A 23871-nucleotide genomic window follows, 5' to 3' on the forward strand; every position below is an offset into this window, starting at 1 on the left:
TTTTATTTGGTTTTGGATTGGGAAACGAGCCTCTGTATTTCAATATGGGATTTTCAAATGAGTCTGAGGAAAACCAAGGACTCCTTTTGTGTTTTTGGTTTTTTCCTTCTTTTTATTTATAGTTTGTTTCAGCATCTAGAATAGATTCCTTGCATTTTACTTTGTGCTTCTTCTTGATCCATGGTGAGGTTTTTGGGGCTCTATTTGTTCCACCACCCTCCAGGCCCTGTCTCTCTGAAGCATTAGGGATTGTCCTGGCTGAGACCTGGGTGATGCACAGCTTGTGCTGCTCCTCACTGTTGTTTCTTCCTAGTATCCAGTCTAATCCTGGTCTTTGTCAGTGTGAAGCCATTCCCTTGTGTCCTTATCACTCTAGGGCCTGGTCCAAAGTCCCTCTCCTGCTCTCTTGGAATGCCTTTAGGTGCTGGAAGGTGCTCTGAGGTCTGCCTGGACCCTTCTCTGCTCTGGGCTAGTCAGCCAATTGAGTGGGCAGGAGAGTTCATTTGGCTCCGTGCGTCTGTGGGGATTGGAGTCAGGCAAAGGGAGGTGCAGGCAAGCAGAGGCTGTTCCTGGCAGCTGTGGGGGCTGGGGCTGTGCTGGCTCTGCCTTCTGAGAACACAAATCTCTTACAGCCATGGGGAGGGGTGCAGGGGCTCAGCCTCGGGTGTTGGGCTGCGAGGACAAAGTGATTTCTGTCAGGGGGACAGGAAACAGTTTGGGAAAAGTTAACGCAGTACTGCTGTGAATGAATGCTGAAAATAAGATGAAGTGTAATAGATCTACTATTCCAAATTTGGGTTTAATTTATGTGGGATTGACAGTAAAGGCCATCAAAAGAGAGAAGTGGTGTGTGAACCTTCTCTTAAGACACCTGAGCTCAGAGCTCTGCCTTGTGAACTGTGTTTGTGTCCATGGCTTGTTAAGAATCATCCAGAAATGGAGGCACATTTATGCATAGGGTGTAGAAGGCTGCATCTTTCATCTGCCAGGTTAGAGTCATTTCTAGAGGTTTAATTTCTCCTCTTATCAGCTTTGTAGTGAAATTCATACTGAGTTGGACAAGTCATATTTTGAAACTGGGCTGAAATTTTCTTATTTAGATAAGAAGAGGTATTTGGACATGGGATTTAGATTTCAATCTGACTAGTGGCAGCTTAAATAAAGTATTGGACTTGCACTGAAAAAAATTGTTCTGTTGGTTTAGCAGAAACTAGAGTATTTTTAAAACTCTTGTTTAAAGCTGAGGGCTTCACACATCTTTTGTTGTGCCAAAACACAGTGTTTATTACCTGTCCTTGGTTAATTTGTCTGAATAAAAAATACTTGCTTAACTAAGGTTTAATAAGCTGGCTTAGAAACAGTCTCAAAGGGTCTGATTGAAGACAGGGTGAAGGGTTGGGAACATAAGTCCCAGGAGGAGTGGCTGAGGGTACCAGGGTGTTCAGGCTGGAGGTCTTAGCACTCTCCACAGCTGCCTGAAATGTTGTAGCCAGGTGTGGGTCAGCCTTTTCTCCCAGGGAACAATTGACAAGAAAAGAGGAAATGGCCTCAAGTTGTGTCAGGGAAGATTCAGGTTGGATATTAGGAAAAATTTCTTCACTGAAAGGATGGTTAGGCCCTGGAACAGGTTGCCCAGGGAGATGGTGGAGTCACCATCCCTGGAAGTGTTCAAAAACCAAGTGGATGTGGCACTTCACAATATGGTTTAGAGGGCAGAGTGGTATTGGGTTGAAAGCTGGACTTGGTGATCTTGGAGGTCTTTTCCAACTGGAATGATTCTATGATTCTATTCTGGGACTGATACAGGCTTCAGTCGCCTGTTAGAGTTTCTCTTCTCAGTATTTGTATGTGGTGTGTGCAAAGGGTGCCTTGGCAGTCCATGTACATCCTGAAGAGTCAGACTTGCTGCTAAATGTCTTTTGAGACAGGTTTCAGAAGTTTTTTTTGTTGCTATGTCGAGACGTTAAATGAGTTATTTTGCCTCCTGTACAATGACCTGGCTTATTAGTGGTAATGGAAGAAAATTTGAGATTAGGAGCCTGTAGAAGTCACCATAGCTCTCAATTCCCAAATCCTGTGTTCATACATGTCTTAACTACTATTCTTTCACATCTAGTCTGTTAAAACGATCAGTATTTAAATACTATTGCAATAAAAGTGTAGCAATCTTTTAGGCAGTGAGACCTGGTGGTTTAACCCCAGCTGATAAGGAAGTGGCACCCAGCCACTCCACAGCTGTCCTAGGGGAGAGCTTTGTCTCTGAAAGTATGGCCCCAAAACTGTGCCTGGGGCTGTTTCAAGTGCCATGTCCATCTGCCTGCCTAGACCAGGAGGGGGCTGTACTTGCTGCTTGCTTCAAGGAGTTGATATTAAATAACACTTAACCATGGAAGCTGTTCCCTCACTACACACAAAGTCCTTTAGGTTGGCCCCCATTTTGCCCATTCACACAAAGGTGGGAAGTGAGGGCTCTTCCTTGTCTCTTGTGAAGGCTTGGAGCAGCCTGAGGCTAGCCCTGCCTCGAGGACAGCAATGACCATATGTGGGGGGATAGAATGTAAGAAAATAAAGACAGTGCAGAAGGCAATCTCACCCCTGAGGAGCTGCAGCTGTGCTAATCACCAAAGATTAGGAACAGGCCTGCCCTAAACAGGCCCCAGCTGTGTCCAATAAGATGATGAGTGCTACAAAAGAGTGGGTTAGCTGGGTGAGGAGAGAGGTGGAGTTTGTTGGTTGTGCTGAGAAGGAGTCAGTGCTGCGAGGAGCTGCACGTGAGAAATCTCTGAGAAGCTATGGAACTTTTGCAATAAGATGACAACCACCATACAGCTGTACTGTTTTAATATCAGGTATTAATCTTTAATTCCACATCACAGCAGTCGAGTGAATGGGGAAGGGAAAGGAACCCAAAACAAACGGCAGATATTTACATCTAAAATTCACACCACTTATTTGTTGGTTCTGGAAACATGCTATCACAATATATACAATGAAGTACCTTTAGGACACTTGTACAAATTAATTTTTTCCTTTTGAATTTGATTTCCATTATAGATAAGATAGCTGTTTTCATTTTATTTTAAACATGAATACACAAAAGAGAAGTGGTTAGAGGTTTTTGCCTTTTTTTTTTTTTAAATAAGCACAGAATGCCAGAGGTTAAAAACACATTTACAGGGCAGAATACCAGTCAGACATCACAATCTATACATTTTTTGCTCAATTTCCTGTACAAATACACAGCATTCAAATGGGGGTATTTACAAAGAAGCATGACCAGAGGAAATTTTAAATATCACATAATTTGTTTCCCAAAGGCTCTTGCTCTCTCCAGCCTCCCCAGTTTTGGCTGATACTCCACAGAAGGGATATGCAATATCCCTTACCTAAAAAAGGGTAAGTAAGCTAAAAACCAAACAGAGGAAAATACGAAAAAGGATCTGATTCTTGCATACAGCAATAAAACCAACCCAACTATTGGAAAAAAAAGTAGGATTCAGAGAAATTGTTTTAATTGCTTTTCTTCTACCACTGTAGCTCCGTCTCAATTTTGTTTCAGATGGGGCCAGCAGGTACACTGATGATGGAGAGATTTATAGCAGAATTCCACCAATTTTCTCAGGAATGCACATGCTATTTTCTTATGCAAAGAAAACCCAATGAAGGCAAGTACACTGAGGTTGAATTAGAGTTAGGTATAGAATGTCAAGGTCCTGTTCAAAACATCCTCTTGCTGTGTTTTATACAAGGAATCTTCAAATCCTGTTGGGCAAGTGCAACAACTGCTGTTGCTTCCACCTACTCCAGGACTGAGCTTGACGTTGGAGTTGTACTATGCTAAAAGACACCTCACCCTACAGAGAAATAGTAGTTCCAGGCAATATTAGTTCCAAGATTCACAAAATCTCAATAATAGTCTTTCTATCTTCTGCTCCCTTTAAGGCAAACACTGAAAAGGGAGACAGAATACTTGGTAGATATCAGAACAATAACAGAAATTTAACTCCAGAGAGGCTTAAATTTGGTAAATTCAGCAATTTATTCCACCCTTCTTTTTGTGGACCTGCCATAAATTAGGTATTTGTACACATCATCTGATTGATCTTCAAACTCTTGCAAATACATAGGAAAGCCAGACTCCCCAAATGGACTCGCTGCTGTTGTACCAGGTCTCTAATCAGAGCAGGATGATGCATTTTCAGAGACTGCTTAGGGATCTGGTGGGCAGGTTTTCCAGCTGCCTGGGACTCAGTCCCATGGTAATTGCATTCTTGGTTCTGCAAAGTTTTATTTGCAAGACCTGCTGGTTTTTCACATTAAGGAAGCTCGGTAAGTCACTACATTTACTACTTTTAGTCTTGCTGCCAGGAAAAAAAAGAAACTGGGGCAAAGGAGATGAAATTAAAACTTAGTTCTTTGAAGAAATTCACTGGAAGAGTCTCAGTGGGATTGGAGAATAGCATATGTGAAAACATTTCACCCTTTTCTAAGGAATTACCTTGACTTACCTTTACTGAAAACATCAGTTGTTTTCCTACATTTGTTCTATACCAGAGATCCAGCCTGGTTTGTTAACATTGAGGACTGTCCTAACATTGGAAAACTCTCCTTCCTGCTAAAGATGAAACATCCACTATAGGCCAGATTTTATTATCATTGTTTAAATTGTGAAGGATATAATGATTACAAGCAGCCTGTGTTAGTAACAAAATAGAGGAAGCAAGAGAGATTTTGTTCCAGCCAAATAGGCCATTTAAGAAACAAATCCATAACTTAGTAGTTTTGCATGGGCTAGAGCTTGAGAAAGAAAACAAACAAATCCTCTTAAAGTCCCCTTCATACAACTGCTGAGTCCAGACTTTATACAGCCAGACCTTCTTTAGCCAGTTCAGAAACCATGTACTCTGCCCAGTCACTGTATTTAGAGGTAGTGCTAAAGGTGACCTGTAAAAGAGTTATAATAATCCTTTTTTGCTTCTTTATGCTGTTTTTAGCAGGAGAAACTGAGCAGTTAGGCAAGAATTCAAGATGTAAGTTGGGTGCTGTTCCTGTTTCTGGCACTAATTTATATGGTGGAGGTCTTGAATGTGCTTCAGATTTTTCAGTGGTAGGAAAGAGGGAGGGCTGTTTCCAGCCTACGGAGTGTGCTTTGCAGTCTGCAGGTGAAAGGGTTATAAGGCAGGCTAGAATGTGTGTGGGTATAGCAAGGGAAAGGAAGGTGGCTTGTTCATATAAAAACATTAAATATTTGATACTATTTTGACTGAAAATTTCTTGTTAAGTATGAAAACAGGAATAAAAGGTTTCTTAGAACCATGATCTTTTCTTTGTAAAGAACAATATTACCCACTGATATTTTTTTCCTGAACTGTACAAGTGCTGATTAAAAGGCATGTTTTGGGTTCATAGACCTGAACTGTCTTCAGCTCTGCACAGTTCTGGTTTGTGTGATGTGGCTTGGTTGCCCTACAATGTTCTTCAGTCCTTTCTAGAGCTTATTAATAAAAAATACAGGATGGGGAAAGGGTGTATTGCTGCCTGAGGAGAAAAGGAAAAAGAAATCAACCTTCCAGAAGAGAGGAGCAGCAGCTCTTACTACACATTCTAAAGAAGCAAAAGAGGAAACAAACACTTGTTCTTTACAGGTTGCCTTTAAGGTCCCTGACTCTGGGGTGTACACTTGATACCAGGCATTGCTCAAGTCTTGGTGTTTTCTGTCTGCTCTGAGAGATGGGAGATTCTGCACACCAGCTGCAGTGAGTTGTTGGGAGGGACTGAGGATATTGAGTTAACAGGAATGAATCTCAGCTCCTGGGTGATGGAAGTTGGTGAGAATTATGATGTTCAGCCCTGAGGCAAGGATTGTTGGATATGATGCATTTAAGCCACCTTTTCTTTACTGGCTGGGTCAGCAACCAGCTTGTGGCATGAGAAACTCAATTTGGTTGGTTTTGTTTTAATCTGGAATAGAAATGCTGGTGTCAACAGCCTGCCCAAAGCTGGGCATGGGAAAGGCCTACAATGAGGTTGTAGCTCCAGTAGCCACCAACCTCCTCTCATTCTGTAGCACAGATGAATAACACGATTCCCATGAGAAAGCAGGTTGGCTTAGCCAGTGAAAGCAAAATTTAAGAAATGAAACAGTACATAAAAAACAAAGGAGGCAGAGTTTGTTGGAAATGATATCTTGGAGATCAGTGCATCAGCACTGCTTTAGATTGCCTCAGCACCTATGAACGAATGCAGGGAGATCACTGCACAGATATGTACAATCCTGCTCTCAAAAGAGCCAATTTCTTCTTAGAATTGCCATCTTTCCACTGCCTGCAGCTCATGCACCTTCCAGCCTGACAGTTCATAGAATCCCTGATTTCAGCAATGAGCTTTCAATTCTGTACAGCAAAGAAATATGTCCCTAGTGCAACTGCTTCTACTCATGTGCGTCTCAGAACTGGGAGGAAAGCAGGTTCAAAATCAACTTGCCACATTCCCCCCGTTTTCCCCTCCGCTTAAAAGTGTATTTTTCAGCTTCTGCAAGTCTCTATGGCTCATATGCCGTGTGATGTGGTTAAGAAACTGCAGAAGGAATAAACTGTCCACTGCACAGAAAGTTAAAAAACATAACGGAAAGGTGTAAAAAGAAATTAAAAAGGAAAGCAGCAACCTGCCATGCTGGCCCAATTGCTTTTGTGGGCTTCAGACGTAACCTCGCGGCAGTAGAAAATCGGTTTGCTGTTCTCCGAGTCCTGCTCTGTCTCTGTCGTATCCAGACCTGGAATGCCAATGCCAGCTGCGTGCCAGGAGCTGTCCCTACTGCTCGCTGATGCCGTGCTCCCATGCCACCCTGGCCTGCTCTTCCTTTCCAGCACTCACTGGTTGGGACACTTTACGATGCAAAGGGCGGTGTTTGTCATCATCTTCGATCATCATCCCCTCCTCGTTCTCCATGTTTGGCAGCCGGGAGTGGTAAGGTTTGGGGGGTAAAGCAGGAGGGTCCATGGTGTCCTGAGGAATGACTCCAGATGGAGCAGAGTGGCTTCGGCATGGCTGGGATTTGAGCGTCTCCAGGACATCAGGCTCAGAGAGACTGTACCTGACAGGGAGGTAGGGTGTCTCTAGATCTTCGTCAGTGTTCCAGGCCTGGCTGGGCACAGAATCCATGGTGTCTGTGCGAGGAGGCGGCTCAGAAGAATGTCCAAAATTGCTCTCGCTCAAGGAAGAGACACCACTGCTGGCACTGCCGGATAAAGTGGAGTTACTGCCGTCTAGACCAGACTGCGGACTGGTGGGCGATGCAGGGATAGGATGAAGAGGGGACTGTTTGGAGAGAAACAAAACCAGGTTAAAATTGACAAACGAGGCAATGCTGCACCTTGTTGTTGATCCCCATTTCAGCTTTTGACAGCATTGTTAACAACGGCGCAGTTCCATTTATGTTCAGAATGTCAAGGATTATTGGTTTACATGTATGGAAGTACCACTTGTGGGCAGACAAGTGCACTCAACAACACCAGAGCTGTTAGAGAAACAGCAGCTGAGGTGATGATCAGGGTGCTGAAATCACAGCATATGGTACAAAAAAGGAAAAGGGAAGGACCTACAACCCGTGAGTTATTTCGTAGCATTCAGCTGTGGAATAGGTTAAGAACTTTCAGTGGGTTTTCTCATGTGCAAGTTACTAGCATGTTATAAATAGTGTTTCTGTGTTCATAAGCTGTTTGGTGGGAGCAGAGAAGGGGGGGATCCCTTTCAGGGGCCCATTGTGCTCCTGCATCCCCCTCTTCGCTCTCCTGCCATTACCTTGCGCAACGTTCGTGCGGGCAGTGCCGGAGGAGCATCACTGAGCTGGTGGTGGAAGGCATCGAAGTGCAGTGAGTAGTGACCTGGAACGAGACAAGGGTCAGAAATGCAGACCTGTGCTGTTTCATTGCAGCCACAGAGCTGGGTTTAGCTCTGTAATGCCAGGTAACAGCTCCAAATGCTGCTAAGGCCAGCCTAGGGCTGCCTGTCTGATGGATAATGCGGAGTGCATCTGTCACACACAGGCTGCTAAGGAGAAATTAAGTGCAGAGAGAGATGTTTCACAGCTCCATTATCGAGAATGTCATGGCAAGGCAACAGGCTCTTAAACAATGAACATTTAAAGTTTCATTCTGTAAGCCTAAATTATTGCTAAAGTTGGTCATTGGTAAGAAGCCACACCAAGCTTTGGCACTCTCACACTTAATTCTAGTCCCAAAGTACACACAAGTCCCCATTGCTTAAGGACTGCAAGAACTTGAAGATTTGGAAAAAAAACAAACCTGAAAACCTAGCAGACCAGTAAAGACTATGGAGTTTTTGTTTCTGGTTGTTTTTAGAGGGGTGGGGGGAAAAGGCCATAGTCAACTTTCAGGTGCTCTGGCTTTGTGTGTGTGTGTGACCTGCAGGCACTTGCAGCAGGCCTGCTGGGCACGTCCTTACCATGGGGCAGGCTTCGGGGAGGCACTGGTGGGGCCAGGACGCTCCCAGCGTGGGCTGACAGGAATGGCAGCGCCTCTCGGCTTCCGCTGTCCAGGCTCCAGCTACTGGGTGCAGCTGGCACCGCTGAAGGATTGAAACAGATGTAACTCGGGTAACAGCGCAGGGAGTTTGTGGGACCAGCACTGGCTCTCCAGTGTGCTCTTCAGCAGCACAGAGATAGATTCCAGGGACTCAGTGAATGGCAGGATTGAAAGCACAGAAAAGCTACAGAGTGTTAAGTTTAGAGATGCTTTGTTAAGGAAGTGAGAGTTAGGTGATTGCAGGGCTAGTCTGCCCACCTCCCCTACATCCCTGGGCTCATTTCTAACAAATCTGAAGAGCATTAGGACTCTGTCAGGATTTATGCAAATTAGTGTGGAGGTAAAAATGAAATCCCACCAAAGGAATGGTGGCTGGATCTCAGGTGTGAGCTGTCCTGCTTTGTGGGGAGTGGTGACAAGGGAACAAGGCAAAACCCTCTGGAAACACAGGACGGCCTGTGGCTGCACTGCAGGCTCAATGAGGACTGAATAAAGGACATGAAGGAAATTATACCTCAATCTGTTTCAATCTGTTGCAAAAGAAATTACTTCAAATCTTCAATTTACTAAGCTACATAGTTGATCAAGAGCTTTGATGACAAAATACTTAAAGACAACAGTTTGGCCTCCTTGTATTACAAAGTCTCCTGAAGAGATCAAGTCTCTGTGAATCAGGAAGTATAGAGAGAGCAATGCTTGCTGCATTTAACAGAGAATGAATATTAACTTCATGGACTTGGTTTTTCATAGAAATAAAAGCTGCTTCTTGACATGAACATGAACCTTTTTCAAGATCTTGAGAATTCTGTCAACCTTGAACATTATTAAAATGCACCTTCCTTCCAAACATGACTTGATTTATTCTGAGAAGAGACATACAATAGCCGTATGTTTATTTAAAAACAAATAAGCAACTGCAATTTCTTCAGATTAGCAAAGAAAGAAAAAAAGTAATTAATTGAGCCTGTCAAAGAAAACTGAGACAAAAACAGCTTTTTCCATCTTCAGTTTGCAAAATGGAAGCCTGGTGAAATAAACATGGAGTTTGACATCTGAAGAGGATTTCTCCTTAATTAAAATGCCTGCAGCCATTCTTGGTGCATTTCTTTCTAAAATGACTTTGAAAGGTTTCTCTTTTTTTTCTTTTTGTCTCCCTAGTTCATGAGTTAGCATGAGCACGGGCTCCCCAAGGCCTAAAATTCCCTAAAGTAAAAAAGATCACAAAGTGACAGCTTCGTAAGACAGAACAAATCCCATCAAAATATAAAAGTTTTTTTTTTTTTTAAAGAGAGACTCTCAGCCTGAGAACCTGAGAAGGGCTTATGAAGAAGAATCTTGACAGAGAGCAGGTTCAAGCCAGGGCCTACCTCTCTATATAAGTAATGTGGCTCCAGATGGATTTTCCCTGTACACATGCCAGAGTGCTCTAATTTGCACTACTACAATTGGTGTCAACGAGCTAAAACACAGGGACAAGATGCAACAGCAGTGCCAGCCTTGCTCATCTCTCCTGCCATATCCCATCATCAAATGAAAAGGAGAGAAAACCTGATTTCCTTGGCCTATAAAACTATTGATGTGCTTGTTATTTTGGGGTTTTTTTAAACACTGAGATGCAGAATCTGAATGTGACGAAGAACACTGGGTACCCCAGTGAAAAATCCATTTTTGCTTTCTCAGTGTTCCCTCATTCACAGCCTTTTTAGTATTTAGGAGTGCAGGAAGAAGGTGAGATGATTTTGAAGAGTGGCTGCTGCCCAATAAAACCAGTGTTTTAGCCAAAATGCTTCAGGGAAGAAGCGAAGCAGGGAGCTCCCAGTGCTGTGACTTAGCCCAGGTCTCTGTCTGTGACTGTTCAGTGGCCAAGTTTCATTAGTGGGGAGGCTGCATCTGAACCATTCTGCCCCGGGCGACTGCTGTCACCACTGTCACTGGGAATTACCAACCAGAACTTCTGACACGGCCAGGAGGGGCTGGGGGACTGCTGACAAAATCCAGGGCAGATGGCATCCCAACTACATCGACTGCTGAGGGTCCAGGCCTGCCAGCAGCACCTGTAACTGCTCTGTGCCACCAGCCAGGCACAGGAGCTGGGATTCCTGCCTCACCATCCCCACTGAACATCACCCGTGTCTTTGGTGGCTTCTTAGGCATTCTGTCTTTGATCTCCTGGCACTGAATACCACACTCCTGCCTAATATCACCCACAGATACCAAGTCAAGTATTGTTCCTAGAGAGACAATAAATACTTATCTACCTTCCTTTTTCAGATCTTTCTCCTGTCCAGTACAAAGATCTCACCATCTCTGTCATATGTTTGGTTCAAACTAACATGGCTAAGATGGAGCTCCTAATGCCTCACTCCCCATCCGAACTCTCTTGTCATCACTCATTACTGGCATCAAGTCATCATTCTGCCATTTACTCAGAACTGTTTGGTTTCAATCTGGACCACTCATGTTGAAGTAGGGGATTTTGATTTATTAGAAATTCTAAAATAAAATTTGTTTTTTGTTTTTTTTTTTTTTTTTAAGGTACAGTTTAGTTCTGAAACAAAAAGACAGATAAAAATCTGAATGTATGATGTAGGTCAGACTAGATAGTTGCAGTGGTCTTTCCTGGCCTTAAAAATCTTTTAAGATATCATTTTTCCCAGCTGTACATGACTGTTGCTTGCTTAGGCAGCCTCCTTGTCTCAGATTCTGATTCAGGAATTTTGCCCTCTTCTGCTTTTTCAGAATGCTGCCTTTCAGATAATTTTTGAGCTCATTATTTTGTTCATGGCACCTCCTTCACAAGCTGCTCCTTTTCTCCTACCCCAAACAAATTCTTTCTCCTCTTTTAGTTTTTTTCCCCCTGCAGGGACTCTGCCTGTTTTTTTTCAAAATAATGAGTTTAAAAAGCACATATTGCTTATGATAAATAAATATAAAACTACCTCAGAGAGAGATTACAAGGAATGCTTGTATTTTGAGCAATACATGTGTATTAAAAACCAGTATAACTCATGAGTAAAAAATAGAGTCCCAGTCTTGGGCTGTTCTTAGATAACTTCTCACTTGCTGCTTTACAAGTTTGCTTGACAAAGGCTGCAGGAATTGTTTCAATAACAAAATGCTAAACTCAGAAAGCTTTCTGAAATAAGGTGGTCTGTGCCACCCCACCCTACTGTGAAGGCTCTGAAATGATGGTAGGTTGGCAGAAGACCCAGTTAATTAAACTGTTAATTAGAAAAGTGTGAGAGAAATGCACTCCACCAGGAAATGTAGAAGCCCATTTGTTACTTGCTGTAGCATGAGCAGAGGAATAAGTTTTAGCTAGCAAGCATGCATGCTGCAGAGGGAAAGGAGGAGTACCTTTCTCAGCCACAGACAGGTTGGGATCACTGCAAGGTTTGCACGGTCCAATCATCTGCTGGATCAAGGCGCGCTGGAAATTTGGAGGCTAAGAGAGAAGAAAGTTAGCAAAGAAGAGTTAACAAAGTTACAGACCAGCTGAGGCAACATGGGGACTTTCTGTTCCTTTTTTTTAAGCAAAGAAGTTCTTAAACTAAAGATTCCCTGGGAACCTTAACCTGTGCCTACACTGGCCGGTACTGCAGTGCAGGGTGAGTGGATCCCTAGGGTGTAACAGTGCTGAGGGCCCACAGTTCCTGCTCTCAGGAGGAGTTATTTCAGACCAGCTCTAGCCTGGCCTTGTGCCCATTAGCAGCTGGAATACATTGTTTTCCCTCTGAAGCTTATCTTTGGCTTTGCATGCTTTGAGACAGCTCTCCAATACAAGTGTGATAAGTGGGCAGGATCAGGAGATGCCTCTCAACAGTGCAGGCCAGGGTGAGATTTAAATGCTTACATATAGGCATACTTTTCAATTTGTCCCTGGAAATTAGGGCACAGATTTTTTTTAAACCCATGTATCAGAATATTATTTCAACCTCTCATGGTTTCTGATACCTCTGGAAATCATAAAGTTATTTAGAATGAACTTGGAGGCTAGACTGTAGGATGGATGGCCATGGTTCTAAACAAATAAAGAAAATGGTGTGACAACTTGCAATGGACCAGGGCTCACAGGATAAAGTTGGGAAATGAGTCCATTTTCACAGGATGCATCTGCCCTTTTAGTAGTCACTACAGCTTGTACCACTCAACTGCCACAGTGAGTTCCTCCAGGGGTGGACTAACAGGGAAAGCTCTGCTTCACCTCTGAGAATGATCCTAAATTGCTGTGCTTTCCAAAACTACAAAAGAAAGCTTTAAGGTGGTCAAAGCCAGCAAAACTACAGGCACAGTTTGAGGTGGCTGAAGTGAGCCAGCAGAAATGAGAGCTGCTACCTGTCCGTTTTCCATGATGGCTGCGGGGTACATGGCGCTGCTCGGTCGGTCCCGGTGGGCTGGCAGCAACATCATCATCTCCCGAGAGTGGCGGTACTTATCTGGTAGAGAGGGAGAGCCTGTAAACAAGTGAGAAAAATCACGTACACGGGACAAACAACAGCCATGTCTCTGCATGCCCAGGGCTCTCAGTTCTCCTGTGCACTTGGCTCGGACACATGAGCTCACAGGACTCAAGGGAACATGGTGCTGAGCCCACTAAGCAGCTGGCTGTTGGTGGGTGCATAGCACGAGGATGGAGTAGGAACTGGCTTCTTATATACAATTAAGGACATAGCACGTAGGGTGTGTAAGATGTGTGTGTCCCTAGTTGTATGTTGCAAAGTGCCTCCTTTCAAACAAAAAAAAGTGGGCATCTGTGTGGAATCAGCTGTGGCTGTGCTTAATGCTCCTTTGCTCCATAAAGTATTGTAGAGTTACAGAAATGCCATAAAATTGTTCATTTTAGGACTGAATGTGGAAGGAAGGGATAAAAGCTTGAGATACACCATTCAGTTAAAGCAGAAATCTATGGGAAAATACTTTATTCCTTGGTTCTGGATAGAGGTAAATGTTGCCATTTGATTGGTGCTATCTTGGTCAGCTTCCTCTTGTTAAAGCAAACCAACCCCAATAATAAATAGCATATTCTATAAATGTGAGAGGCACTTTGCTTACAATGCTGCTGTAATGATGATTACTATTGTGTTGCTGTACTGAGCCCTTTGATGACACCAGACATTTACCAATGCTTGGAGTTTTGTAGTAGGAATAATAAGTGGGATAATAAGGAATAATAAGATTTATCAATTAGTTATCTGTCTAGCTGTCATGTAAGATATTGGGGTATTTCATGTAACAGCTTCCTGGCAGGTGGAATTACTTGGGACTCATGTCCTTCAAGATGAGTGCCACATAACAATACACCTTCTGATGTGCAACAGCTGACAGTGGGTTTGCCAGAAGAATGATTCTCATTAGTGACTTCCTAAATTCTGACACTACTGATACACACAACCCTTGGGATGCACAATATTAGGCAGGATTGATGTTGTGAAGCTGCTGAAGTGAGCTGTAATTTGCACTGATTGTTTGATTGCGTCACAAACACGCACTGAACAGATGGCAGCACACAGCGCATTACAGAGCCATGCCGGCTTTTGGGGAATACATGCCCCCTCTGGCAAACTTCCACAACCACACACATTACCTGGACAGCACTCCAACATATGAGCAAAGGCATTGGTGCTGGCTGATGCAGCTTTTACCCCAGCAAAAGCAAACATGCAGTTTTGGGGACTAATATTCAGCACACAGTGGAAGGAACAATGTGTCCAGTAGAATGCAGGATAAAGTCCTACAATTGCAACATTTCCATGAAGGGGGGCAGATGCCAGATTAATCTACACCCCCACTCTGACATGAACAGTAGCAGAGTATCTGCATTCTAGTCCCGAACTCATTTTCTCCCCAGACATAGAACAGAAACATAATTAGACGACATTCTTTGCTTTATGTACAACATTAGCTTGGAGAACACAGTGTTAACGCTTTGTGCTGAGTCTTTTCCTCACAGGTCACAGATAGTCCTGTTCTGCAGGACAAATGTTAAGATGCTGAACTTTTAGGTGTGCCCAGAACTACAGCACAGCACAACCTACACTGCAAACTTTCTTTTTATTTATCTTGTCATCCTTGCTCTTTTATATCAAAGACCAAACCACCTCTACCTGCTGTCAGTTTATATGGGATTACAGAGTCAAAAGACCTTGGACTGCAAGACCTAAAAAATCCCACATGTGCTGGCAGAGTGTAGTTTAAAAAACTGGTACCCTACATTTGTCATTAACTATAGCTATAAAATGGTAACAGATTATGCCAGGTGTCCAGTTTGCAAACAAAATGTAAGTATTGCTGCTTTGGACAGATAGCACAATAACCGCAGCTTCTGGCTGGCAAAACTTAAAACAGCAAAGTCAAAAAAAGCTTCTAAAGCTTCCAGAGCAGACAGTGGCCATAATAAAATGCTGCAGCATGTGCCAGGGTTTACTCCTTTTAGCATGTAGCTTGGTGCACTTGATGTGTGCAGCACTGCAGGTACTTTCTAATGAGAAAGGAAAACCTCTGCTAAGGCCAGAGATAGTTTTGCTTTTGAAATTATAAATATATTAATCCACTTGTGACAAGTATGAATTTTAAGGAATAAACTGAACATTAATGTAAACTCCAAAATCATTTAATCTCTTCTGGTTCATCATTTTTATTATGGTTATGAAAAGTTTGCTCCTGCACCAAATACTAATTTTTTTGATTTAAAAAAGGAAGTTTTAATATAAGTACATGTATTCTTGTGAAGTGCTGAGTAAGACACCAGGACTCAATTTCTACATGTGTACAGAGGACAGTGTTGAGGAAGCAGCAGGGATGCCTTTAGAGGCCAGTCAAGTGTCATGTGGGCATTGCTTTTTGAGTGCATTGGAGGAGTCCTAATTATATTTTAAGTTAAATTACTGATAAACCCTAGCTCACTCCTAGCTCTCTCCAGGCCTTTTTGAGGTAGTTTCTTGCTTTCTGATCCCTGGCTTGTGTAATCTTTTAACTGCAGTAAAGTTCAGCAGTGCCTCATGAGCCAACTCAAACGAAGTGAAACCGAATTGAATTTCTTATTGACCTTTTACACAACAACAGTGGTGCTTCCCTGACAGGGAAGAAACTACTCAAGGGTCAAGCCAGGTGAAAACTGAGAGATACATACTTGTAATAATGTCTACTGTTAGCACAGAATTAGAAAATTCTTGCAGTATTCTGGGTTCAGTTCTAAGACTTCTGTAACAGTGATAAAATCAAATAATTGATCAACTTTCCTGATGACTATCCTTTAAAAATTCTTTATAGATTAATAGCTTAGTTATTTTCTTTGGACAAGCCAAAGAATCACCTGTGTTGCTATTTTAAAAATCCATAAAAGGGTAATTTTTTGGAAGTGGAGAACAATTTAAATTCCTGGATTCTTAATACAAAAGGTCATGGCTTCCTTTGGTCACTGATGGAACTAATTTGTTTTAAAGATACCCATCTCCTCAGGAAAGGACTCTGCAGTAAAACAGAGAAGGTGGTCTAAGTACCTGCATTATCATTTGAATAAATGAGAGAAGCATTTAAAAATCAGGCTAAACCCTAGAAATCCTACCCAACCATGCTCAGGTTAAAGCCACAGGTGGCAAAGATGTTAAGTTGATAAATTTAGGTGGCCTTTACGAAATGAATTGTTGGCCTTTGTCCACTTCCCATCTGACCAGTGTTCAGCTGCAGCATCGTGACTCTTGTAGCTTTGGTGGCAGTCTCAGCAGAAAGGCCAGGGGTTGGATGGGTCATGGAGACTGAACTATCCTCTCACCTCTAGAGGTGGTCCCTCCAGGACAGAGATGAGGCACATGGGTGGGGGCAGCGTGGGGGAACTTGCACAGCTGCCGCCCATGCTGTATCTGCTCTGTGGGGAAATAGAGGGCTTCAGCCTCCAGTGGTGTCAATCCAGCACCTTTCACCAGCGCTAAATTAAAAAGAATATAAATAAATACCAAAAAAAAGGAAAAAAAAAAAAGGATAGAGGTGCATTGGCAGAGCTGCATGTCATGTCTGTGAAGTACCTTGCTCCAGCCAGTGATACTGGTCTCATTTTCACAAGCATCAAATTCACCCAGTTAAAAAACAAAACAAAAGGAAGAATCACCAAGGAGAAGAACACAGCTGCATTATCACAGTGGAATTAAGTATAAGGGCTTTTTCTCATTAGGAAGAGCTCCATTTCCAACAGCAGTGTTGTAATAACCAGGACAGTGACTGGCATACTGGGAAACACAGATTGCATCTGAGACCTTACTAGAAGTGAAATCCCACGACTGGGTAATGTCTGAATGCTGTGCTCACCTGATCTAGAAGTGAACGGAACAGCAGAGAGGAAACATTGTATCACAGGCTATATAAATACTTTTCAAACTCATTACTTCTCTTACTGTTTCCCATTTGAAATCTGTCTGGGTCCCATCCCTGGGAGGTGCTGTTGGCTCACCCAGAAGCCCAGAGCCTTTGAAACATTCATCACGTTGGTTTCTAAGCAACAGTGAATAATACCGTAAAGAGGGAAGCTGGTGATGCTTTGCAGTCACCAGGCTCAGGAAGACTGTCACAGCCTGTCACAGCCTGTCACTGTGAGCCTGTCACTGGACTTGTAAAGTGGAAAACAGCGTGAAACAGTACAGCAGCAAAGCCTTCAGATCCCCCCAAAGATTCACATGCCAGCTGAGGCACATCCACTCAGGGACCTCTTCCTGACATGATAGCCCTCTCCTCAGTTCCATCTTCCCTCTCCTGATATTCCAGTTTCACCAGCTTACTGTTTGTCATGATTTTCCTTCCAGCCCTTGGTAATTAGAGCAGCTATTCGCCTTTATTTGAAGATGTTCACTTCTCACCTTTCTACTCCATCTGATCCCTCAATTAAATCACCTTGCTGCATCTGTGTCATAACAACAGCCAGTCAATTAGGATTTTACTGGCAGATGGAGCAAAAAAGCCCCAAGACTGCTTGAGAGAAAGGGCTCTTCTCCATATTCCCTCTCCATCAGGAGACACAGAATTCCCCTGTATGGGAAAAGGGGTAAGATTTAAATATCAGCCTTTATCTCTGACTATATCCTGGGCACCTTCTTCAGAGGCCTGTGAAAAGAGGTGTAGAACCTGCAACTGAGAATCCAAAATGAGAGGAAAAAACCAAAAACCTTGAAGAGAAGTTGTGAAAGTCAGGAGATCACACAGAGTGGTTTTGCTTCAGCTGGGGAAGAAAATAATTAGCAATATCAAGACCAGCTACTGTAACACAAAGGCAATATGAGTACCCCAGAGTCTGCTTTTATATTTTTCCTTTCTTCAAGAATTTCCCAGCAGGGAAGCCCTTCTTTATCTCCATTATTTAAAATTCCTATCTTTCAACATTCATCCTATACATCTACTTTGGTATACACATGTTTCTGCTAAACTGCCTCAAGTCCTTTTTTGTCATAATATCTTTAAGCTTGTAAAATTATTTCTTTGCCTTTGTCTTCATGATCTCTCTTTTAAGTACTATACTGAGGACTATTCTTGTTTTCCTCTAGACTGCCTGCCACAATTTTGTGGTGGAACAATGGAAATCATTATGAAATTCAACTGCCTGAAACCAGCATGTATTAGAAATACATTTGATATACGGATGAAAAAAAGCTTAAATGGGGAATTAAACCATTTGTAAAGAAAAAATATTGAAGAGGTATTTACATGTCCAAAAGAGAAACAGTGTTACATGTCAATGTAGGTGGTGTTTCACCTGTAAGTCAGCAAGGTTGCCAGCTTTAGGGAGCACCTGCAGGTGCCCCCCAGCAGGGCCTGTCCATGCTTACCTCGAGCGCTGGAAGGGGCAGAGTTAATCATCTGGGATGGTGCTGAGTGAGTGGAGCTCAGGCTGGAGGTGGAAGGACTAGCCTGGGATGAGGATAAAACAGAGGCATTGGTGACTGAGCCTTGGTACCTGGGCTTAGGATAAACAGGAGGCAGAGAAACCATCGAGCGACCTGAGCACATCAGTGCCTTAGGGATTTACCTGTCTCAGATGGGCCAGGGCAGCCTCTGCCCAGCTTCAGTGCAGGCCACTGCTAACCTGCACTCAGGACTGTGGGACTTGTTCCGCCTCCCCAAACCAAGAGCTGCACTAACTGCACATGTTCAACAGGGCAGGTTAACAAAATGGGACAAAAATCTCACTTTCTGAAAGCAGCAGGGTGACCTTGGACTGCAGTACCACAGTCACTGTACAAACACAGGGGATTTCTTTTCAAAGTTAATCTAGTGAGTTACTGTCATATTTCTTGAACAACGTTAGATTCTACCTATCCAGTTCTTTGAAAAAAAATATCACAGACAGATCCAAGCATGTGCACAGGTAAAGTGTACTGCTCCTAAGCAAAACCCTCTGTAGGGTGTTCTGTGCTGTTCCCAGCCAGCACTGCTGGCTGTGCTGGAGCTGTACCTGCATGTGGTACATATCCTCAGCAGTCTCCCCCACAGAGCTGTCTGTCAGGATAACCAGGTTCCCTGTTTCACTGGAGGTGTGCGACGACAGAGAGGATGAGGAGTGTCGGACTGAACCAAGCATGTTCAGTGGGCTGGAAAAAAAACAGAGCAAGGGCATAATTATTTTTTAAACCTGTTTGTGAAGCCTGATTTTTTTCCAAACTAGTAAGTACCTGCAGTTACCTGCTCCTTTAGGTCACCTCTAGACGTCAAACACTTTTGAAAAGGCCAAATGAGCTCAAACAAATCCATAAATGTGGGTAAATATGAAAGAGGTGACAAGAAGATTACAGACAAAACAGAATAGTATATAGGATGTTGAATTTCAGAACCCCAACCCAGGGTAATGTCACATTAAGACCTTGGGTGCATATTTGTTTTGTTTATAACAGAACACACTGAAACCACTCATATTTTTAATGCTGAGTGGGAGCAGCTTAAAAAAACCATTCCAAAGGAATCCAAGCACAAGACACACGGGTCAAAATCCAGTTTTCCTTATTGCATGTATTGGGCCTCAGCATTGCAGTTGAAGGCAATTTTGTAGCTGACAGTACATTAATACAGCCCAGCTGGTGTGCAGGCTGTACCCTGATCTCCCTCAAGGAATGAACTTTTCTTTGTCACTCTGAACCACACACACAAATACACTGTACACTACAGCATTTCCCTAGTTTGTCCTAAAAACTAAAGAAGCCTTTTCAAAGTGAGGAATTTTGAGGGGAAAAAAAGCTATCACCCAGATACTGTTTATCAACTGCTAAGCCATGGGAGCAGTATAAGCTACTCAGTACTAGCATAAAGAATGTCACCATCCTGGATTCATGGACCAACTTCCACAGCTTTTTATGCCAGCCTTTAAAACCAGCTAAAATATAGTGACCCAGTAAGAAAAATAAACACAGAAGAGCAATTAGCATTTTCAAATAAGCAATGTTGTCTGGATATAAAAACCACTATTTTGTCCTTGTAATGACAATTTTTATCCTCTGTCATTATCTTAGATTTAATATATGGGCATTCAGTTTGAAAAAGCACCACAGGGTCATTTTTTTATGTGCTGATCAAAACACCACAGCAGCCTTTCTTGTATTTGGCTTCTGAGTTAGCCAGAATTATAAAAATAATGATGTTAACAATTTTGATCCTTCCAAATGGGCACATATTGAGTTGGGTTCCATACAAGCCATACAATTTTATCGTAGATAAGGACCCAGTTATTTGCTATTGGTGCAACAGAAGCAGGAGAGGCTGAGACCTCTGAAGTCAGATTGAGTCTGGAGAACTGAGGGGCAGATTTGTGTTTCTGCCTCTACAGTAAGTAAAGTGATGGAGTCACACCTGAAGGTGTTCAGCATTTGCTGCAAGTTGGATTTCTCAACTTTCTTATTCCAATTGTCCAACTTCAATAATTAGCACTGAGTGAAGACAAAAGGCACTGCTGCCTGAACTCCTGCTGCCCTCCTGCAGTCCTGCTAACACTCCTTGCATGCTGGAGCCTTGGTGGAACAGCGTGCAGAGCCCCTGGTGTTGGGAAGGAGAGGGGAGGGGTTACCTGTGTCGATGCACCAGCTTGATGCTCTCGGGGCTCATGGGGCCGTGAGACACCAGCACGTTGCTGCGGGGGGTGCTGGAGCCAGAACAGGCTGGGCTCAGCTTATCCAAACCAGGCAGCTCCTGCAGAGCAAACACACTTCAGCTAAGTCACTCATGGAAAAATGCCAGTTTTCTTCATTCATGCTACTTCCAGTTATGGGACTTCTTTTGAAGAGAACATCCAACACTTCCTGTTAATCTTCCTCTATCTTACATAATTTTCTGCTATGTGAAATAGCAATTGAAAATTAAGCTTTACAGTTGCTCTGTGATACAACAAAGAACATACAAACATTAACAATTCTTGCTGAAAGGCCAAGTTAACGTATTTTCTACAACTGCCTTCTTGCACAAAAATCAAGAATTCCATTGGTAATTTGGCAGTCCAGTAGGTTCAATCAATGCTGTATCAGCCCAGTTCTTTTGTGAACCTTACTACAATTGACAGATGTTTAATCATATAATTCAAAATGGGAAAAGTGACTTTTGGCTTACGTGGTACAGACTGGATCGCATCATCTGGAACTGATCTATCAGTTTCTTATGCAGGGGACGCATTTCGGGGTGTACAAATTTCTCATGGACTGCCAGACCCACTCCTAGGACATGTACCTGGAAAAAGAAAATGCAACATCAGAAACCCAAATAAACTGTGTCTAAGAGAGAGAACAGAAGTCTGTCCTGCAGTTCTGGCAATGTGCAAGGAATATGCCACTGTCCATTATAAGACTGCTGCTAATTAAGCCAAGCCTTGGAGTCCTGGCAAGTTCATACTACTCCAACAAGTATTTAAGTGTGAGACAAGTACATTCCTGTCATGTTGCATTGCTTTTCTTAGGAGATAACTGCAAAAAAAACCCCAAAAAACAGCTGGATTCTCTCTGCAGAGTGAACAGCATTATACCCTCACACAGATAATGCCCTGTGACAAAAACTCCTCCCAGTGCCAGGGACAGGGTCTGAGCTGCCAGCAGAGACTTCTAAAAGGAGGTTCTGATAATTGAGATGAACAGCAGCAGTGTGGCACACGCAGTCACTCCTCCTGTTCCTCATTAGTTACTTCTAAAGGTCACTTTTCCAAAGGACAAACATATAATATTAATGATTGAATGAGATTATATAAGGTCTCAGATGAAAGAAAATAGCAACGATAGGAGGCTTAAGATGTATGTTATTCCCTACATGATCCAAAGTCTGTACAAACAATAACTAATTAATCTTCAAACATCTCCTGAGGATTGATGGGAGATAAGCATTATTTTACAGATGGGGAATCTGAAATGCAATTCAGTGATTTGTTGAAGAACAAACCTAGTAGCTCTATTCAGATTTGGGCACATTGTTTAATGGGGTATATCTTTCCAAACTTTCAGTTAAGAGGGAGGTGATTATCTGATTTCATTCCCATCAAAGCATCCCGCAGCTTTATCTACCAAGATGTTTCAAAGAGGACACTATGGAAAAATAAAACTGCAGATAATATAAATAGGCATTAAGTTTTCATACACGGCTCTGCCACTTTAATCTCAAGCCTGACCTGTCCTGCCTCCGATTATCTTTGAAATTTGCTAGGAAGACATAGTTCAAAATGCCAAAAATGAATGGCAGGCTTGAAATGCAGAAAGATGTCTGTTGGATAATAAATGTAGAAAACAAAATAAATGTACTTTCAGCTGAGCTTCCTCACATCCCATAAGGTGACTTGTCATAATCGCCTTGCCCACTTCCCTCTTGTTTTTTGTTTGAATGTATTTAGGTCTCCTGTACCAAAAATCTTTTGCTTGTGAATGAATCAGTTGGATCTGATGTTTAGACTGACTGCTGATGAATCCAGACAATGTAGCAATGTTCTTCTGCACCTGAAAAATAGTACCTGTTCCTGCATGAGTTCCTTGAGCTGGGTGATCTTCTCTGCGTCTCCAGGGTGCTTTGTGATATAATCCTTATCAAAAAAGGCCTGCAGGAAGAGGAAAAAAAAAGTGGCTTTTGCTTATAGGAAGGTGTTTCATCATAACTTGGAGTCAAAGGATGAAAGGAAAAGGTCCAAAAATCTTAGGAAAACAAAAAATATATTAAGGTAACAGCAGAGCTTAATTTTATTGTTCTTTAGCACTCTGGGATGCAGAGAAAATGGGCTTGGCAGCTGAAAGGATTCTGTTGAATCATGACTCTGACCAAGTTTCCCCCTGTGACAGTGATGAGCAATACCACTAAGCCTTGTATCTTCCAGTTATTTGAATTTTATAGTTTCCTTCACATAACTGCCTAAAGCTAAAGGAATTTAGTGAGTAAATTGGCAACTGATGTAAAGCCTGAAGAGCATTCTCTCCATGGCTCCGTTGCGAAGACCAACCCAAATCCCTGAACCACTCCTGCAATTTCTCAGTATTTTACCCTAAACCTACCTTTTGCAATGCTCAGTTTAAGTAACAGCTTGCCAGAGATAATGCTGGATAACATATTGTATTTAACATCAGTTTAGTTCTACAGTGAGTCTGAAATTATCCCGTCAGCAAGGATAATGGTTCAATAGCATGAATTAGTGCTTTTTCCTGATTCCAGACCTAATCAGTTACCACCAGTCCCACAGCCTCTATTGCAAAATGAATTTATAATATAAGCAGTATTAAAAAAGCTGTGTCACTGTTTCACCTGCCAAGTGAGGATTTCCAGATAAGCCAAGTGTCACCTTTGAGAAACCCTGCTGTTACCTGTACCTATTTCCATGTGAGATCCCAGCTCCACCCCTGGAGCCTCCTTGCACGTGGCTATGCAAGCACTGATGCAGAATAACCAAGTAGGGGGTATAACCCCAGTTTTAGATAATGCACATGAGAATTTCTTATCTTATTAAGCCATACTGTAATTGAAACAGAAATGCAAATAGGAAGGGTGATGCTCAATGAGAAGCAGAGCCTGGCTCACCTCCTGGTACCGCGCAATTCCCCCGTTAACGGCGGCATCAATCACTCCGTTCAGACACATGCTGAGAAGATTAATGTTGCCATGCATTTGTTTATGCTGGTACTGGCTTATCAGTGTCCTCAGCTCCTGGTTTTTGTTCTCAACCACTTGAATGGCATTTTCCAAAGGACTTACTTCAACCTCAAAGGCAATAAAATATACTTTAATTCTGTGGACACTTCACTGAGATTTATTATCTTCCTTGTAATAAAATGGTACTCCAGGATTGTTCAGTGAGCTCCCTTTGCTTTTACTGCTTTGTAGAAAATTAGCTACATTAACAAACTCC

At 42.7% G+C, this 23871-nt stretch overlaps 1 protein-coding gene across 13 annotated transcripts in view; it reads right to left on the bottom strand.

The window, feature by feature from the left end:
• Positions 1-2832: 2832 nt before the first annotated feature.
• The window catches only part of DOCK3 (dedicator of cytokinesis 3), a 186478-nt gene continuing 165439 nt past the window's right edge, over positions 2833-23871 (bottom strand). For 5 of the 13 annotated variants that reach the window (XM_077184554.1, XM_077184553.1, XM_077184550.1 and 2 more), the window contains 12 exons: positions 23544-23723; positions 22492-22575; positions 21114-21230; positions 20578-20699; positions 18979-19114; positions 18353-18434; positions 16315-16467; positions 12879-12997; positions 11901-11988; positions 8464-8586; positions 7801-7883; positions 2833-7317 (listed from right to left, as the gene is read on the bottom strand). In XM_077184554.1, coding sequence (XP_077040669.1) covers positions 6811-7317; positions 7801-7883; positions 8464-8586; positions 11901-11988; positions 12879-12997; positions 16315-16467; positions 18353-18434; positions 18979-19114; positions 20578-20699; positions 21114-21230; positions 22492-22575; positions 23544-23723 — 1794 coding nt within the window. In that variant the 3' untranslated portion in view covers positions 2833-6810. The remainder of the gene's footprint in view (positions 7318-7800; positions 7884-8463; positions 8587-11900; positions 11989-12878; positions 12998-16314; positions 16468-18352; positions 18435-18978; positions 19115-20577; positions 20700-21113; positions 21231-22491; positions 22576-23543; positions 23724-23871) is intronic. The other 8 variants (XM_077184560.1, XM_077184559.1, XM_077184552.1 and 5 more) reach the window with 7 other exon arrangements.

The sequence above is a fragment of the Agelaius phoeniceus genome, chromosome 11 (assembly GCF_051311805.1).
Source record: "Agelaius phoeniceus isolate bAgePho1 chromosome 11, bAgePho1.hap1, whole genome shotgun sequence".
In the NCBI taxonomy this organism is placed as follows: Eukaryota; Metazoa; Chordata; class Aves; order Passeriformes; family Icteridae; genus Agelaius; species Agelaius phoeniceus.